This window comes from Rhinoraja longicauda, chromosome 20 (assembly GCF_053455715.1).
Source record: "Rhinoraja longicauda isolate Sanriku21f chromosome 20, sRhiLon1.1, whole genome shotgun sequence".
In the NCBI taxonomy this organism is placed as follows: domain Eukaryota; kingdom Metazoa; phylum Chordata; class Chondrichthyes; order Rajiformes; family Arhynchobatidae; genus Rhinoraja; species Rhinoraja longicauda.
The window spans coordinates 28,599,172-28,618,635 of NC_135972.1; the positions used below are offsets into that span (position 1 = coordinate 28,599,172).

The 19,464-nt window shown below is 39.5% G+C and overlaps 1 protein-coding gene across 2 annotated transcripts; it reads left to right on the forward strand.

The window, feature by feature from the left end:
* Positions 1-256: 256 nt before the first annotated feature.
* On the forward strand, positions 257-13,776 carry yeats4 (YEATS domain containing 4). 2 transcript variants are annotated; one of them, XM_078417312.1, is made up of 7 exons: positions 257-588; positions 2,210-2,329; positions 3,136-3,202; positions 4,569-4,663; positions 5,283-5,375; positions 10,964-11,051; positions 12,224-12,866. In XM_078417312.1, the coding sequence occupies exons 1-7, from the start codon at positions 538-540 to the stop codon at positions 12,283-12,285; spliced, it is 576 nt and encodes a 191-aa protein (XP_078273438.1). In that variant the 5' UTR covers positions 257-537; the 3' UTR covers positions 12,286-12,866. The 2 variants fall into 2 exon arrangements, with proteins under 2 accessions (XP_078273438.1, XP_078273437.1); XM_078417311.1 differs by lacking the exon at positions 12,224-12,866 and adding an exon at positions 13,252-13,776 and having other exon boundaries at positions 263-588.
* The last annotated feature ends 5,688 nt before the right edge of the window (positions 13,777-19,464 follow it).

Below are 19,464 nucleotides of genomic sequence, written 5' to 3' on the forward strand. Positions count from 1 at the left end.
TATTCGTGTTCACCAGAGGTGCTGCCTCACCGCTGAGTTACTCTAAAGTGAGGAAAATTTGGCGAATGGACCCGCCATGTTGAAAAGGGAATAATGTGGAATGAGAGCAGTGCAGGGTCCGCCGTGTTGGCGAACGCGAATCCGCCATGTTGGAGAAGGAATGAGGTGAACGTGAGTCCGCCATGTTGGAGAGTGAGGTGGAAACAGGCGATTACGGGGTCCGCCATGTTGGTGAAGGAGTGAGGTGAATGAGGCGATCGCGCGTCCGCCATGTTGGTGAGGTGCGTCATTCTGGCGAGGAAGTGAAGCTCCGGTGGTAGGTGGATCCGTATCCCTTCGCTTTTATGTGTGTGTGAAGAGCTTTGATGGAAGCGTGAGATCAAAGGGGGGTCACTTCGCCCCGGAGCCAGCAGGGGGAAGAGAGGAGCAACTATAAGCGGGCGCTGCGGCCTAGTGGCCTCGGCCCTCGCCCATCCAGCCGGCCGGTGCCGGCGAGAGACAGCGGGCTCGGATCCGGCCGCCTCGCCCTCTTGCAATATGTTCAAGAGAATGGCGGAGTTCGGGCCTGACTCCGGAGGGAGAGTGAAGGTAAAACACTTCTTCAGAGCCGCCCCGGGCGTGCCGGCGCTAGATTTAACCACATTACAGTAAAATAGAAGTGTAGAGTTTGCAGAGAATATGCACGGTGAAGGTAGGACCGTAACTACTCTGCATTTGCACCGAAATCAGCTGCAAGCGACTCCTTTTGTTGGAAATGGCATCACGCTGCCATATTTTATAAAGGGTATTTGTATTACATGGACTGAAGTATAGGATATCCAGCTACGTTGCCCGTATTGATCTTTTAATCTATCGAGGAATAGGAGCAAGATTACAGTAAAGGAATTTATTACCTGAACTGAGAAAACAGGCATCATTCTCAAGCTGAGAACTAGAGTTGTCGAAACGAAAGGAGTGAGAAAGGCAACGAGTTGACTCAGAAGATCGGGAACTTTATCGGTGAGAAGAGAGGGAGTTTTGGTGAACAATCATCAGAACTCAGTAAATAGTTGCGGAAACAGATTCTTAGCAGGAAAAAATGTGGGGAGAGAAAGAAAGGGAAAGGTCAATGAATGAATGATGATGGCAGGAAAGATTAAATAACATAAATGATTGTAGTGGGGCAAGTAAAACAACAAAAGATGAAACTGAAAGTTTATGTAAAAAATGAATATTATTTGAATTTGTTCAAATTAATGTTAGACGGAATATTTGGAGATAAAAAAACAGTTGACGTTTGATGTATTGAGTAGTTTGCAACATGTTCAATCTTAATTTTCCATTTTATTTCTAAAAAACTTGTTACAGTGAGGACCATTATCACTCACAATGGAGATTAATGGCATGCAATTACTAACATGAAGTCATAGAATTATTACAGTGCAGGAGGATGCCATTCAGTTCCATCAAATCTAGGAGAAAAAAATAATCAAACTGACAGGAATGTCCAATGTGAAGGAGATGCATGAGACTATGTATGCCACTGCAACATAATGCCAACAGTGTGAAATTAGGGTATTATTGCACAATACCCTTCCTCCTAAAATTTCAAACAATATTACAGTTTAATTTAGATATACAGCATGGAGACAGGCCTTTGGGTCCACCCAAGTCATGTTGGTCATCGATCATCCATTCGCATCCACTCCTAACACATTAGGGGCTATTTTACAGAGGCTAATTAACCTACACACCCACACAATTTTGAGGTGTGGTGGAAACCAGCTCACCCAGAGTAAACCGGAAGGATATGCAAACTCCACACTGACAGCATCCGCAGTCAGGTTCTAACCCAGGAATCCCGACCTGTAAGACAGCAGCTCCACATTTTTTTAGCATATAAGTGACCTTCATGGAGTACTGAATTTAGCTTTCCCAATTTGATCATACTTTATTTTCGCCATCATTTTGTAAGCTTTCTCCATGGGCTTGGTAATATATTTTACATTTATATTTTATATTTATAATGTTATATTAATATGAATTATATTAATATCAGAAAGAGCTGCTTTGATTGCGTGTTCCCTTAAGCTTTATTTCTTAATTGTCCGCTGTAATCTGATACTGAAATATCTTACTCTTTAGTGCATTCTTTTCTGAAGGTTTTCCTAAAGTTCAAGAAGCAATTAGAGGTTTTAAAAAACATTTTCTTAATATTCCTCTTCTGCAGGGTGTCACAATAGTCAAGCCAATCGTCTTTGGAAATGTTGCTCGTTATTTTGGAAAGAAGCGAGAGGAGGACGGACATACTCATCAGTGGACGGTGTATGTTAAACCTTACAGAAATGAAGTGAGTGCTGCTTCTATTTAGTCATTATGTGCATTGGAAAAACAATAACTGCTACTGTGAACCATAAATCATAATACTGTGCTTTCTTTTGGTCTACTGGGAGAGGGAAAGTGGAATACATCAGCATTCACACACACTCACGCAAGTTCAGTAGAATGGTCTTTTTGTGAAATTAAATATTTTGATTTTATTGATTTTGGTGCTTTTTCAAGTTCAGTAAATTGTGAATAAAGCCTGGTGTAATGCTCACCAAAAACTAAGCAGTATTCTGTGCTTGCAAAATATTTCATTTCCCTGAAGTAGAACATTCATAACCCAAGATTTGTGAAATTTATGACTATGACTCTAAAATTTAAGAATTCATAATGGACTATTACAAAGAATAATATATTAACTGCACGTTAAATTCTTCAGGAGTTAGAAGTGGCCGAACTACAAAAGAACACAATCTATAAAATTAGCCTTTCTGTAGCCACATTTTATTCTTCCACAAAATATTAAAATAATACAGCAACAGTGTAGCTTAAGTGAGTGCCTGTGTCTGAAATTGATGTCTTGTGTCAAAGTAGTCAAATGTGGGATCTTCAAAATTGTCCTTGGCTAACATGGCCATTGGTACAGATCAGGAAAATCAGTGTTTTGGGAGCTACTCTTGGCCTTTGCCTGGTGGTCTCACTCTTACCTGGAGGTCATTAGGTTACAAATTCAACCATTCCATAATTAGATCTCACTCACGCTATTTTAACTTATTTTGCTGTTTAAAAGATACTGACAAGTTGAACAGTAAATATTTGTTTTTGTTGAAGGACATGTCAGCATATGTAAAGAAAATACAATTCAAGCTCCATGAAAGTTATGGTAACCCTCTGAGAGGTAAGTTTGAAAAAGAAAGGATTAAATAAATATTTTTGAAAATGTTTTTACTAGAACTGCATATAAAAGAACAAAATCCTGGTATTACAAGGGGCTCATCAACTTTGGGAATAGCAAGTGGATTCTTTGTCATTGTGGAAATGAGGAGAAAATTGAACACATTAATCTTCTTTCTTTGTCGAGCAGAAAGTAACTTTCTCTGACATGAGGTATTCAGGATGCCCAAGTTTTACTGCTGGCAGCAATATAATAACAGATATTATTTTAGATTTAGATTTAGAGATACAGCGCAGAAACAGGCCCTTCGGCCCACCGGGTCCGCGCCGCCCCGCGATCCCTGTACACTAACACTATCCTACACCCACTAGGGACAATTTTTACATTTGCCTAGCCAATTAACCTACATACCTGTACATCTTTGGAGTGTGGGAGGAAACCGAAGATCTCGGAGAAAACCCACGCAGGTCACTGGGAGAACGTACAAACTCCGTACAGACGGCGCCCGTAGTCAGGATCGAACCTGAGTCTTCGGCGCTGCATTCGCTGTAAGGCAGCAACTCTACCGCTGCGCCACCGTGCCGCCCTTTAATCTAATCTGAAATTACAGATAACATATATATATATATATATATAACAGAGCAACCTCTCCAGTGAATGTTAAATTGGATGTTAGGGATGTTGTCCTCTACATAATTTTCATCCAGTTGTTTGAAAAATAAAATGCGAAAAAATAAGGCAGGTCTCATATCAAAGAGAAAAATCTGTATCATCAAAAAGGTTATTCTGTATTACATTTTAAGCAGCTTTGTAGCTCTACTTGGTTTTTGATACACAATAAAAATTCGGCCAAATCACAAACCTACCTCACACCTAAGTCTGGCTGTTCTTCGAAGATAACTCTTCCAATCTAAATGTAGAAGGGAATATGAGGAATGTTATTTCTGATACATTCAGTGCTTTGAACAAATGATGGTTGTGAGATTGAACTTCAGATCTAGAGCTTGTGATGGTTCCACTGTAGAAAGAAAATTGAAGGCAGATTGGTCATTTGTAGGCCAGTCAGATTAAAAATTCATGTTATTTACTACTACTCTCCAGGGAGATGATCTAGTCAATAAATGCCTCCAGTTCCCTCTTATGGTTGACTTTACATACCCAGTGCAATTCAGGATGAAAATTAAACACTACCTTGTGCAATTGGGAAACACATTTTTGGAAGAAGTACTATTGCAAGGTGGAATTGTAGAATTGAAGGCCTGTTCTTTTGGAGCAACTGTACAGTATTGTCATTTATATAGAATATTTCAGTTATTTATATTTCTGTAAATTTAACTTAAGGTTGAGCGTAGCTCTTTTCTCTTGCCAGTTGTCACCAAGCCTCCATATGAAATCACAGAAACTGGATGGGGTGAATTTGAAATTATAATCAAAATTTTCTTCATTGATCCAAATGAAAGACCGGTAAGTAACAAATAAATTCCTTATTTAGATTTATTTAAAAACCCATGGTAACAAAACTATGAAATTCATTTTTGGAAATCTGAATGTCATATGCAACTTTAGCCAAAGTTCTTTAAATTAATCAGGGTCTCAGTATTAATGCTATTGACATTTTATTAATTATTCAGTTATTCCTAAAACTATCCCTTTAACTGAGTGCTTGCATGCAATTGATACAGAATAGAAGACAGCCATTCGGCCTATTAATAGAATGATCTTGTCATTGCTGTTCCCCTGGTTTTTCCCAAAATTCCTGCAAATAATTCTCTTAAAGTTATCCAATTTTCTTTCAAAACATTGATAAATTCTGTTTCCTTTGCAAGCAGTGAGTTGTAGATCATAATTACACTTGTTTGCCAAGAAAAATGTATTGTGCTCAAGGCTTTAAATCTGTGCCCCTAAACATGATGCCATTTGCTTTAAATGGGTTTCAATTCCTAAATGAGCTGCAACAAGAAAGATGGTTCTATCCTGCCTTTTGTCCTCCTTATTTTGTGCGTTAACTCTTAAGTGCAGAAACAATTAAAAAACAGTTCAAAGGTTCTATTATTAATTAACACTATTCTTTTTTGTTAAACAGGTAACACTGTATCACTTGCTGAAGCTGTTTCAGTCTGATAGTAATGTAATGTTGGGCAAAAAGACAGTGGTCTCTGAATTTTATGATGAAATGGTAAGCACAAGGAGTTTCTATAGGTTATTGTGACCATAAAGTTTCTTCATTATTTCAATTTTTTTTTAAAATTACACATTGAAATTGTAGGATTATAGTGGTAGCTTTCAAGCCTTTATTGTGAAAGCGAGAGAGTTGAAAAATTGCATCCTTTTTTAATAGAATGCAGGAATCAGATGACCTTCAGGTTTGCTAGTGCAGTGGGAGAGGGGGTCATTACCAGCACCTTGAAGTAGAAAAGAGGAATAAGGTTCACAAAGGAGTGAAAGTGTTGGCTAGTACTAAAGAACATAAAGTGATAGAATATTGGATATAAACAAGCTAGGATACAGAGACGGGTTTGGTATGCATGCATGTAAACATACAGTTCGTGAGCTCCAAGCACAAAATAGTATTATGTAATGTCAATAACAGAAACACAGCTTTAAAAGGGTAAGAATTGTTCAGAGAACGTTAACGGATATAACGTGTTTAGAAAAGATAGGAAAAGAGAAACGAGAGATGAGATGACAGGACTGAGTAGGAAGACTGAGTATGGAGAAGATGTTCTTGGGGGATTAAAGACAGAATCCATTTGGTTAGTATTGAGAAGCAAATAAAGTATGATTATCCTAGTGGGGTTATTCCTTAGTCCTCCAAATAGTGAAAGGGAGATAGCGGAGCAAATCTAAGGGGAAATTAAAGAAAGCATCTGCACTGTGATGATATTTGAGGACCTTACCCCAATATTGGTTGGAATAATAGGGGGAAAATAACTTTCTTGGTTCCACAAAGTAAGGTATACGATCAGATTTAGGCCAGGGAATGAGGCGGCCAAGCATCCGTGGGAGAACACTAAATTCAAAATGAACATCAGGTTTAGATTAGTAGTGGTAAAGAACAAGGAATATTTTAAGATAGCACTCTAAATTGGAACAGTGCTAACTTCAATATATTGGGATCTCGACAATGTAAGATAGAACTAAAGATTGTCTGGAAGGATGTAACTTTTGTGGTGTTTCACGTAAAAACTATAGGGATATTCTCATAAGAGGGAAATGTAAGGTATCAAAATCGGGACTCCTGCATGTGAAGGAGAGAGAATACATTTACACAAAGATGGTGTGATGTATGTCAGATAAACTCTTCCTATGAAACTCAGGCCTTGTGCAGTAAGCTCAGGGGGAAATGAAGCAGAGAAAAGACTAGTAACAAGAGAATATGAGAATTGAATGGCAGTTAACATAAAAATAAATTGTAAGGAGTTAGTAAAAGGCAAGGTGACGCATTTAGGATAAAAGGTGATGTATAGTTAGATATGTAGACAAGTCTAGAACACTTGGACACAAGGAACTGCAGATACTTGTTTACAAAAAATGAAACAAGATGCTGGAGTAACTCAACAGTTCATGCGGCATCTCCAGGGAACATGGATAGATGACATTTTGGATCGGGACCTTTCTTCAGACTGGGTGGTGCCAATCAGGATGATACCATTTACTGGACATAGGCTAGCAGAATGGGCCAACTGGTATTGTCAGTGTAGGCAATGCAATGTGACTTACATGGCATCTGGGATTTCCATGCAGTCACCCATCTAAGTGCACATTCGTCCTGAGTCTGCTTAACAGATATTTGCAAGATAAATATGTTATCTTAAGAGTTCTAGGTAAAAGGCATTGTTCCCATTATCCGAAGATTCCAGAACTAAGAATGTAGATTTGACGTTTTAGCCAAGAGAAGCAGTTGGGTTACGATGAAGAATTTTATTGTACAATGAGGTAATGATCTGGATATTTCCCTCTTAGAGTGGTGGAATCAGAGATGATCAGTGATTTGAAATAGAACAAAATAGAAACACATGAGGCAAATAAACATCGAGCAACAGGGATAGAATGGGATTAATTGCATTGACTTGATGGGCCAAATGCCAATTCTATGACAAAATGTGTAGGTGCAGAAATCTCGTTGGAGTATACTGGCCCTATCCCTGAACTCTATCTCCATTACATGCAGCCAGGCAGAACTCCTCTCTTGCACCCATGCAGAACTCATGGACTTTATTAACTTCACCACGAATTTCCATCCTGCACTCAAATCCATTTGGACCTCCCTCCCCTTTCTTGATATCACCGTCTCTATCACAGGAGATAGACTATCAACTGACGTCTATTACAAACCCACTGAGTCCCACAACTACATGTCTTCCTATCCTGCTTCCTGCAAAGATTATCCCTACTCCCAATTCTTCCGTCTATGCCACATCTGTGCTCAAGATCAGGTGTTCCATAAAAGGACATTCGACTTTAGCGAACGGGGTTTTCCCTCTTCCATCGTCGATGAGGCCCTCACACATGTCTTCATGGTACCCCGCAGCTCCACCCTTGCCTTTTTGCAACAGGGTCAGAGTTCCCCTAGTCCTTACCTTTCACCACATCAGCCATTGCATGCAACACATAATCCTCCAACATTTTCGGCACCTTCAATGGGATCTCATCACGTCGCATCTTCCCATCTCCACCCCTTTACGCCCTCCGTAGAGACCGTTTCCTCTGCAACTCCCTGGTTAACTCATCCCTTCCCACCCAAACCACCCCCCTCCCCAGGTACCTTCCCCTGCAGTCGCAGAAGATGCAACACCTGTCCCTCTATTTTCTCTCTCGACTCTGTCCAGGGACCCTGACCCTTTCAGGTTAGGCAGTGATTCACTTGCACCTCCTCCAACCTCATCTTGTATCCGTTGTTCAAGATGTGGACTCTTATACATCGGCGAGACCAAATGTGGGAGATCGTTTCACTGAACACCTTCGCTCAGCAGGGCCGTCTTTACAGCATTATGGGCCCCGGGCAAAGCAGTGTACTGGGGCCCCTACGACAACTACTCACAGGAATAAAAATGTAAATGGTCGATAAAATTAAACATATTTATTTTATTGGCACTTCCAACAAAAGCACTTAGCGATGGACTTAGGGTGCTACATTGTTGCAAAAAGCACTTACAGAGCTGTGAGAAGCACTTAGGGATGGAAAAGCAAAGCACTTAGGGAGCTGATTGTTGCGAAACAGATCGCTGTGAGAAGCACTTAGGGATGGAAAATGTTGCGAAAAAAACACTTAGGGACCGAAAATGTTGTGAAAAAAGCACTTATTGAACCTACATTTTTAAAGTAGTATTTATTTATTGCAAGTCGCTTAACATACACAGATCAGCATGGGGCCCCTATGCTCGTGGGGCCCCGGGCAAGTGCCCATCAGGCCCATGCGTTAAGACGGCCCAGTCGCTCAGTCCGCCTGGACCTTCCTGATCTCCCGGCTGCCAAACACTTTAATTCTCCTTCCCATTCCCACACTGACCTTTCTGTCCTCGGCCTCCTCCATTGTCAAAGTGAGGCTAATCACAAATTGGAGGAACAGCATCTCATTTTTCGTTTGGGCAGCTTACAACCCAGTGGTATGTGACTTGATTTCTCTAACTTTAAGTAACCCCTGCACTCCTCCTCTCTCCATCCCTCCCCCTCCCAAGTCACACCAGGTGCCGTTCTCTCCTCGCGAACAGCTAACAATGGCCTGTTTCCTTTATCATCGTTACTTTTTTGCATATCTTTCAATCCTTTGTTCTAAACATAGCACAAAAAGTAAGGAAATTTGTGTTTGGTAGATTATTTCTTTGTTGTAACAATGCTTCTTGGCAATAAATCTTATACCGTTGGAAAGCCTGTTTATTTCCCTTTTAAGTGGTGCCACATTTGTAAGGAACATGCATTTGTGGGATGAGCAGCAGAGCTGAGTATATGGGTTGCGCCCATGAAAAATTTGCCAAATCTTCTCTGCCAATGCCAAACAGCTTATTCTGCCGTTGCTATTGACTCTTGTTTTGAGCTTCTGGTACCCCCAGGTGCTGACAATCAGGTGCCTGATTGGCACCTGATTGGCAGCATCTGTGAGCATGGGCCCTGCTACAGTGGTCAGTAGGTGTCTGCTCCAAGAATCGGCATGCCACGTTTGACTGATCTGGATAGGGCCTGTGCGATAGGGCAACTTCAAGCTGGTGTTCTGCAAAACCAAGTTGCGGCATTATTTGGAGTGAGCCCTAGTACCATCTCCAAAGTGAAGGCCAAGTTCCATATAACGGGGGATGTCAGAGACAGGCCGCGAAGTGGGCGTCCCAAGAAGACGACACCCGAAGAAGACCGTTTCCTCACCCTGTCAGCACTTAGGAACCGTAGGCTGTCTTCTACAGATTTGCAGTCAAGGTTTGCGGGACGATATGGCCGACGGCTCTCTGCCCAGACAATTCGGAACAAACTGCACGCAGCCGATCTCCGGTCTCATAGGGCTGCCAGGAGGCCTGCCATGACTGCCCTTCACCGTCAGGCCCGTTTGCGCTGGTGTCGGCAACACGTGCACTGGAACCTGAACATGTGGAGGAACGTTATGTTCAGCGATGAGTCCAGATTCTGCCTACGGCAGTTGGATCATAGGGTCAAAGTGTGGAGAAGACGCGGAGAACGCTATGCTGATTGCTGCACCGATAGAGTAACATCTTTTGGTGGAGGCAGTGTGATGGTGTGGGGCGGCATCTCCCTCACTGGAAAAACGAGGCTTGTCATCATTGGAGGCAATCTCAATGCAGAGAGATATCGAGATGAGATTCTGCAACCAGTGGCAATCCCATATCTCCACAGTCTGGGACCGAACTCTATCCTCCAAGATGACAATGCTCGCCCCCACAGAGCAGGGTTTCTCAGAGACTACCTCCAGAATTTGGGAGTGGAGAGGATGGAATGGCCTGCCAGCAGTCCTGACCTCAACCCCATTGAACACTTGTGGGATCAGCTTGGGCGTGCTGTTCGTACCAGAGTGACCAACACAACCACGTTGGCTGACTTGCGACAAATGCTGGTTGAAGAATGGGATGCCATCCCACAACAGTGTGTGACCAGGCTGGTGACCAGCATGAGGAGGAGGTGCCAGGCTGTTGTGGCTGTGTATGGTTCTTCCACACGCTACTGAGGCTCCTGTTTATTAAATGAATAAATTGTTAAATTGCCAATATGTCTTGTTTCTTCAGCAATCATCCAATCCACCAAACAACACCGAACAAGAGTCAATGGCAGAATAAGCGGTTTGGCATTGGCAGAGAAGATTTGGCAGATTTTTCATGGGCGCAACCCACATACTCAGCTCTGCTGCTCATCCCACAAATGCATGTTCCTTACAAATGTGGCACCATTTAAAAGGGAAATAAACAGGCTTTCCAACGGTATAAGATTTATTGCCAAGAAGCATTGTTACAACAAAGAAATAATCTACCAAACACAAATTTCCTTACTTTTTGTGCTATGTTTATATCTCTCTACATCACTGTCTATATCTCTTGTTTCTCTTTCCCCTGACTAGTCTGAAGAAGGGTCTCGACCCGAATAGTCACCCATTCCTTCTCCAGCGATGTTGCCCGTCCCACTGAGTTACTCCAGCATCTTGTGTCTATCTTCGCTATTTCTACGACCCTGGGAATACTATTCTCAAATGTTTGTGGTGGTATGCAAACAAAACCTTTGTGTATTTTAAAATAAATTATTTTATTAATGTAACTGTTTTTGTCGTAGATCTTCCAAGATCCCACAGCAATGATGCAACAACTGTTGACAACGTCCCGACAGTTGACACTTGGAGCATACAAACATGAAACTGAGTGTAAGATCACATTGATTTTCTGTTGCTGATAACTGCATGAAACGAGCATTTATGCCATTATATCATCGAGTACGAGATCAATCCTCAACTTGTGGCTGCTGTTTACGTCCATTTCCTATCAGGTACTTTGTTGAAGTGAAAGATTACTAATCCTCCCAGATCAAGTGTTGCAAGTTCAATGTTTTCTTCACTGCCAGAGTAAACAGCATTGGATTTTGAAAGCAATTGCCAATTTTTTATATCTATGACCTAGATGAACAGACAGGTGTATACAGAGCAAATTAATACTATGAATAATTTAAAGCAGAAAATGGTGACTTCTTACACGTCACCTGTGCATGTAAGAGCTGATGATCAAGAAGAACCCAAAGGGTCCTGCCCCGAAATGTCATCTATCCATGTCCTCCAGAGATGCTGCCTGACCCACTGAGTTACTTTAGCACTTTAAAAAAAAAAGATGTATCAATGATTGGGTTGGAATGATGCCCAGAACAGCACACTGTGGTCTAACCAGTACTTCTATCCTATTGTACTATAATATAACGCCCAGCAGTGTATTTGTCTTTTTCATTAGTTTCATCATTCCCCATCCATGACAATTTCCTTAAACCTATAAGATTCATGGAACCTCCATTCGTTACAGTTATTCATTATTTTAGGTCCTTTTTTTAGATTTATTTTGCCTATATTGAAAAGCATTTCCATCGTTTTGCCGATTCACCTCATCAATTAATATCTTAATTTCTAACACCACCTTTCTTTACAATATCGACTATTTTGTCATTTCTAATACCACATTTCTTTACAATATCAACTATTTTGTATGTCTTTTTTACGCAATTCAAATTTTACACTGGACTCCACTCGCCTCAACCTTGCAATGTTTCTACTTCTCATTATCCATAACATGTCTCTCATTTATCAACTTCCTAATAGTTTAATAATCAGTTTAATAAATAGTTTAATAAATTGGTTTCAGCTCTGAATTTCAATGTCAAGGAACAGTTTTTTAATGATAACCTTTATCAGGTGCCTCGGGAAGTCCACATAACTATATTTATAGACAGTGTAGGAGCCATTTTGCAGTTATTAGTTATTTTTGCTTATTAATATTATTACCTTGTATTCTGCTGTAGTTTGGACACTATAGAGTTAATGCAATGCTTTCGTAGGGGCTGGGCGGAGCCAGAGTACGGGCAGTTGGGTACGTGCTGGCATAGAGTGTGTGGGCTAGGAGGTGCTGACAGAGGGTCAGCTAGAAGCTCCGCCAAAAGATTTATCAGCCATGATGTAATCGCCTGTAAGTTTTATTAACAAGAAGATTAATACAAACTGTGTCGAAGTTATATCTGGCAATTCGTAACGATCGCATAGACTGGTAAGATATGGAATTTTACCTAGCAATTAATAACCAGTCGATGACAAGAGATATGCCAATATGCTTATTGCACCTTCAAATAAAGAAGACTAACTATTAAACGTCTGGGAGGATCTCTGTTATTAGTTGTTTGAGTTATTACGCTTATCGCTGACCCGATCTATGCAAGTGGCAGCTTGGGAGCTAATTGATATAGACGAGAAGCTGGCCGCTACAGACAGTCCAATAATTTCAATATGTTAAATATTTTAAAATGCTAGAACATTTAATTATATTCTTTGCATTATTGTACCTTTATTCTTTTATATGATGTGCTTATTCTTTTTTCTTCCTATTTTATTTTTGTATGTGTTTTTAAATTACTAAAAGTAAACTTAGGCAGATGCATTAATGGAACATTTACCCATTTTGCCTTGCTAGTGTCAGTACGACATAGTCTCTGGTTGGATGTGTTGTTGGCCAGCTGAAGTTCTTGTGTCTGGTATTCTTGGTCAGCCCAGGCCAATGGGTTTGCCTCCTCTGATAGACATTCAACTTGAAAATCATTGAAAGCTGATATGTGCTATAATATGTTGGCATTATCAAATGCTAGCACTTTTTGATTTCAAGTCTAATGATTTTTTTAAAGATATTTAAAAAAATCTACTTTGATAATCTTTAAAGTGTGCAGATATATAACAATCCGGGAACCTTTGTCACTTATGCTGTTTCATTTTTTTCAGTATTTGAAAAAATAATAATTCTACCAATGCAAAACAGTTACATTCAATTTTTTAGCATTTATATATGTTGAAATTAACTTTACCATAACTTTTTTGTTAGTTGCAGAACTTGAAGTTAAGACCAGGGAAAAGCTAGAAGCTGCCAAAAAGAAGACCAGCTTTGAAATTGCAGAGTTTAAAGAAAGATTAAAAGCAAGTCGAGAAGCAATTAACTATTTAAAGAGTGAAATTAAAAAGATTGAAGATGATGATCAAGGAAAGGAAAGCTGAGTAATGTTCAGCAAAGTAACTGGAAGACTTTAAGAAGAACTTAACTGACTTACTGAGAGCAGTTTTGTTCTTTACATAAACCACATTTGCATTGCTTCCTCTGTGACTGAACTTACCTCGAAAGCCACAGCTTATGAATTTTAAAATTTGAAACAAACATACTTATATCCAACTTTAGAACACAGCATGCTTCTTAGTTTTCTAATCAGAATTGTATAAAATATAACAAACTGAAAAAGGTGAAGGAATGGTATGCTTCTGTTTTGTATGTGGAATTACTTTGTGCATTTTTATGTTTTTAAGTATTTGTTACAGTTGCTTTTAAACTTGTATCTCAATAAATCTTTTTTTTTTATTAAGCCTACTGTGTTTGAAGCGTGGGTTGGAGAAATTGGGACTTATTTTTTGGGGTATCGTGGCACATTTGCATTCTTTTGAACTTAAATATCTTGTATTATACTCCAGAGATGGGTAATTGAGACTCTACAGAACAGCTCAGTCTATGTTTGATAAATGAATTCATGGGAAGAAAATGGCATTTTCAATATTTCATCTGTACCTTTTGAATCTTTATACTTGCCTTAAAATAGAACATAGAACAGTACTGTGCTATTTTAACGCATGTACAAAGATTCAGAACAATGAGTGAAGAAGGGTACCGACCCGAAACATCACCTATTTTTCTCCAGAGATACTGCCTGACCTGCAGAGTTACTCCAGCATTTTGTGTCTTGTCTTCGGTATAAATCATCATCTGCAGTTCCTTCCTACACATAGAACAGTGCAGTACAGGAATGGGCTCTTTGGCCCACATTGCCGAACATGATGCTAAGATTAACTGATCTCATATGCCTGCGCATGATCCATCTCCCTCTATTCCTTGCACTTCCATGTGATTCTCTTAAAAACATGTTAAGGGCCACGATTACATCTGCCTACACCACGACCCGTGGCAATGCATTCCAAGCCCCCATCACTTCCATGCAGTTTCTGAGAGGTCTTAAGGGCAGTTCGACTTTATTTTTTCTATAGCAATTCCAAACATTTTATTAAAACTTTGAGGGATTTTATCAGCTTTTGCAGCTATATTTTGTTGTATCATAGAGCATTCTATAAAATGCCAGAAGTGAATTTCCCTTTACACCTCTGGGATGGTGTCATGTGCCATAAGTTGCATTTTCTCGAGATTTCCTATCCAATTTGTATTCTCAAGCTTCATAGAAATAAATAATGGAAAGAATTAGTCAACTCAAACCGCAATGTGTTTTCAGATTAGCTGCATGCCTTAGGAAACAATATTTATATTTCATGCTTTCTATCTGATAAGAGACACAAATTTCTGCAGTTTGAGTTTGGGAGCGATTGGCATATTACTACATCTATTTGATATGCGATGGAAAGAATGCGAGCTGGGACTTGTCAGGTGATGCTACCAAGATTTTGCATATATTACTTCAGTGCTCTCTGCAAACCTTTACTAAATTCTTAAGCAAACCTTTCCCTGCAGTCATGAAATCTGCCAATTTAAAAGGCTCTTTCCTAAAGTTTAAGGTCAAAATTTGAATATGATTTCAGATAATTAGCCTTGAAAGAAGATCTGAGTTTGAAGGCATCAAAGAAGATATTTTAAAGCATTTCCTTTAGCGTTTTCAACTAGATGGGGTCATTTGCGATTAATTTGCATATTTGAACAGTGGCTGATTTTTGTTCAAGACCAAATGATGTGACAGTTGTTTGTGTTCTTGAGTCAAATTTGCAAATTGTGTTTCACTCAGTATAAATAACTTCACTTTTATATAATTATCAGTAATTATGTGTAAAATAAAAATATGAAATTATTACTTTGTATATTTCCAAAAAAAAAGATTTTATTTGTCGATCTTGTAACCTAGAATTATTCTGGGTGTGTAGCTATGAAATTATAAAGTTTAAAGTTGGTCTGTTGAGTACTGCCTGACATGTACAGATTATGTGTAGGAAAGAACTGCAGATGCTGCTTAAATCAAAGGTAGACACAAAATGCTGGAGTGCCTCAACGAGTCTGAAGAAGGGTCTCGACCCGAAACGTCACCCATTTCTTTTCTCCAGAGATGCTGCCTGACCTGCTGAGTTACTCCGACATTTTGTATCATGTACAGATTATGGTTAGGTCTTTAATTGCAAATACTAATTTTTCTAACAATTTTTATCAAATTTAAAAAGTTAACCAGAATTTCACTTAGTTTGATTAAAGAAAAAGCACAGAAAAAACTCAGTAGGTCAAGCAGCATCTGTTTTTAATGATTTTCAATTAAGTTGTATAATATTTGATAATTGAATATTCATTGTTGAGAAGTTAAATATAACCCCATGCTTAACACAACCATTAATCAAATGTGTAGCACAATTGTCACCCCTAAGGGTGCAGACCCAAATGTTGTCTGTGCATTCCCTCCACAGATGCAGCCTCGCCCATTGAGTTTGTCCAGCAGTTTGTCTTTGGCTCAGGATACCATCAGCTGCAGTTTCTTATGTCTGCATCAAATCCATCTTGGAATTCGATTTTGATTTGCATCATAAAATATTAATCAGCTTTTACTAATGAGATGATTATTCACATAAAAAATAATTTAGCCGATTATTTTCATGTCATCATGAAATTATCAAATAATTATTTCCATAAAATCCAATATTTTCATTCAGGCATGCAGGGGTTAGGACGAGATGAAAAATAATCAATGAGTTGTCAAATTGCAAAAAAATGGCAAATATTGGAATTCTGATATAAAAACAGAAAATGCTGGAAAGACACATCTGTGGAAAGCGAAACAGTTAACATTTCAGATCCTCTTTGCCATTTCCCTTTGTGACCTGATGCTATGTTAACGTTAACCACCAGAGGACACTGGAAAACTAACTTATTCCATTTGTAGAAAAAAAGGAACTTTGAAAGGAACCACAGATGCTGGTTTAAAAAACCATCAGTCTGAAAAAGGGTCCCAACTCAAGACATCATCCATCCATGTTTTCCAGAGATGCCGCCTAAGCCGGAGTTACTCCAGCACTTTGCGTTTTTTAATCTCCATTGATCCTTGTTTTTCGATTTAATGTAGACTGGATATTTTTGGTGACCTAAATCTGTCAATAACAGGTGTTTCCCCTTTCTAAAGTTGATTTTAATGAACTATTGGATTTTAATAGGTTAAAGGTGGCAGAGAATTCAGATTTAAAAGTTCAAGTTCCCATAACTGAATGAGCAACTCAATCATGCGTATGGTTTACAAAGGATCTTCAAGAGTTGAACCTGTTAAACTTTCTGCAGGTCCAATAGAATTTTGAATGGAAATAATGTACTAGTATGAATTCTTCTGGATTGTCTTGGATGGCAAATGTGAACCCGAGCAGAGTGTAAAAACTACTAAACAAACATGAAATAAAGATGCTAAAAGGAACTGTACAAATAAATGTGCATGATTTGTACAATCGTAGCACATTTAAAAACACAGCTTGCACATAAATTGTTCAATCTCTGAATAAAAAAAGGGGTTATTTATGTTCTCAATCTCTTCCTGCCAGGTGCACGATAGCCATGAAATTATTTCTCTCTGTTGTCTTGGGCGAACTCTCTGAAACAGAAAGTTGGGAGAAAATACATGGGTCTGCTCTGGTCGTTTGAAAGATCCTGGGGTGAGAGAGTTGAGACCCAAAATCTCCTCGACATTCCAAAATGCAGGCAAGAAAGAGTGGCTGAATGGCTTCCTAAAGCAACTCACAATCTGTAATGGCAATCTTGAAAGTTCTGAACCTGTGAATGAATACTTCTATCAGAAAGATAGAGGCAGGATATCTCTGGTGTACCTCCTGCCCTGAAATCCGATTCCTCCACCTCCCCCAACCCCACCACGTGCCCTGTCATTGTCATGAAAGATTGTTGTCAGCGTGGCCACAACTCAGGCACCCATAGAATCAGTATCTCAGCAGCTAGTTGCTGGAGAAAATACTCACCATTGATTGTGAACTTTGGAGACTGCTTGAGCAGCCTGTAAGTCAGGTGGCAGCTGAGTGGTGCTTTAAATGAAAGTAAATGCAACAAAGTAGTATGATCTCACTTGAAATAATCTATGCCACCAAGAGTGAAACGAACATTTTGCAATTAGTGATATAATTAGCAATATTTCCAACACCAGGAAAATGGCAAGCCTGCTATCATGAATACCACACAAGCCCTCGGTTCAATGCCTTTACTTTAGACATTAGAGAAACAGCACGGAAACAGGCCCATCGAGTCCATGCCGACCAGCAATCACCCCGTTCGCTCGTACTATCCTAGACTAGCGACGGTTTACAATTTTACCAAAGCCAATTAACCTACAAACATTTATTTCTTTAGTAATATGGGAGGAAACCAGAGCACGTGGAGAAAACCCACGTGGTCACAGGGAGAACGTACAAACTCCGTACAGACAGCACCCATTGTCAATGATCAAAACCAGGTCTGTCGCTATAAGGCAGAAACTTTACCGCTGTGCTGCCCCAAATGCCCCGACAATTATTTCAGCCAGGGACGATAGTTACTGCAATCTAGCCAGGGTAAAATTGCTTTTAAGCATGATCTGTCCTGAAAAGATTAATGCCCCTCCACCAAAGTTCTAGTCTTTAAGATGTGAATTTATTCAACTCAGTTTTGAATTTAGATTTTAATGTAGAAACAAGGAGCTGCAGATGCTGGTTTACCAAGGAAAAGACACAAAATGCTGGAGTAACTCAGCAAGTCAGGCAGTATCCCTGGAGAACATAGACAGGCGCATTTCAGGTCAGGACCCTTCTTCAGACTTATAGTAACAACCTTAAAATGCTGAGTTGAAAGATGGCACGTTGCTCATCAACTTTCTTTTGAATAATGTGGGAGGTCGGGGACAGGTAATTAAAAGTGATAGATGACCAGAAGCTCAGAGTATGATCATGGAATGAATCGAGGTAATCTTTGAAATCTTAATCCAATCTTCTACAACGAAGAAACATTACCAGCAGCAAATATAACATATTACATTGAAAGTATAAATCAATGGTTGTTACTCCTGGTAAAACAGTTTGGATCAATGGATGGTGGAAGGTGAAAGGGAAAAGTACAATGTGAATGAGTTTGGATATTACTGATGATGCGTGAATGGGTTTGAATATTACTGATGATGCAGGATGCAAGGAGGAGCAGAGGGGTAAAAACAGGTGTGGAAAATGGAAAGGACACAGTTGTGTCCACATTAATTGTGTGAAAGATTTCCATTTATTTTGGATGATTTATGTTCGCCCAGTGCAGAAACTATATATAACGGTCACATCAAACAGGTCAGCACACAACTTAATTTTAAAGTGTGGAACGTCCCAATAGAAACGTTACCAATCCATTTTCTCCAGTGATGTAGCCTGACCCGCTGAGTTATTCCAGTACTTTACAGGCGGTGCAGTGGTAGAGCCATCTGTATAGAGTTTGTACATTCTCCCTGTGACTGCCTGGGTTTTCTCCGGGTGCTCTGGTTTCCTCCCACACTCCAAAGACATACAGATTTGTAGGTTAATTGGCTATGTATGGTAAGTTATAAAATTGTCTGTTGTGTGCATAGTGTACGGTGTGATTGCTTTGTGGCGGCGCAGACTTGGTGGGCCTAAGGGCCTGTTTCCGTCCCGCATCTCTAAAGTCTAAAGTATCTATCTTTGAAATTAAGTAATTGAGAAATATTTCTTTCCTTGGAAACTGGGCTTCTAAATCTTTCACAGCTGAGTAGAACAGGTGATGTATATATTTATGAAATACTAACCTCGTTAAAGGGAATGAAGATGACATCGCAAAGATATTCATAGGATGGAATCTGTTTATATTTTCAAGGGTAAAAAAAAAGAAGATAATTGTCAATTTAAGAGAATAGCTGGCATTCCGAACTAGTTCGATAATTTACAATTTAGCAAGAGAAACTAATTCTACAGGGCACAAACGTTAGATAATAATAATAATAATATATTTATTTTATATAGCGCCTTAACACATGCACAAAGCGCTTTACAAATA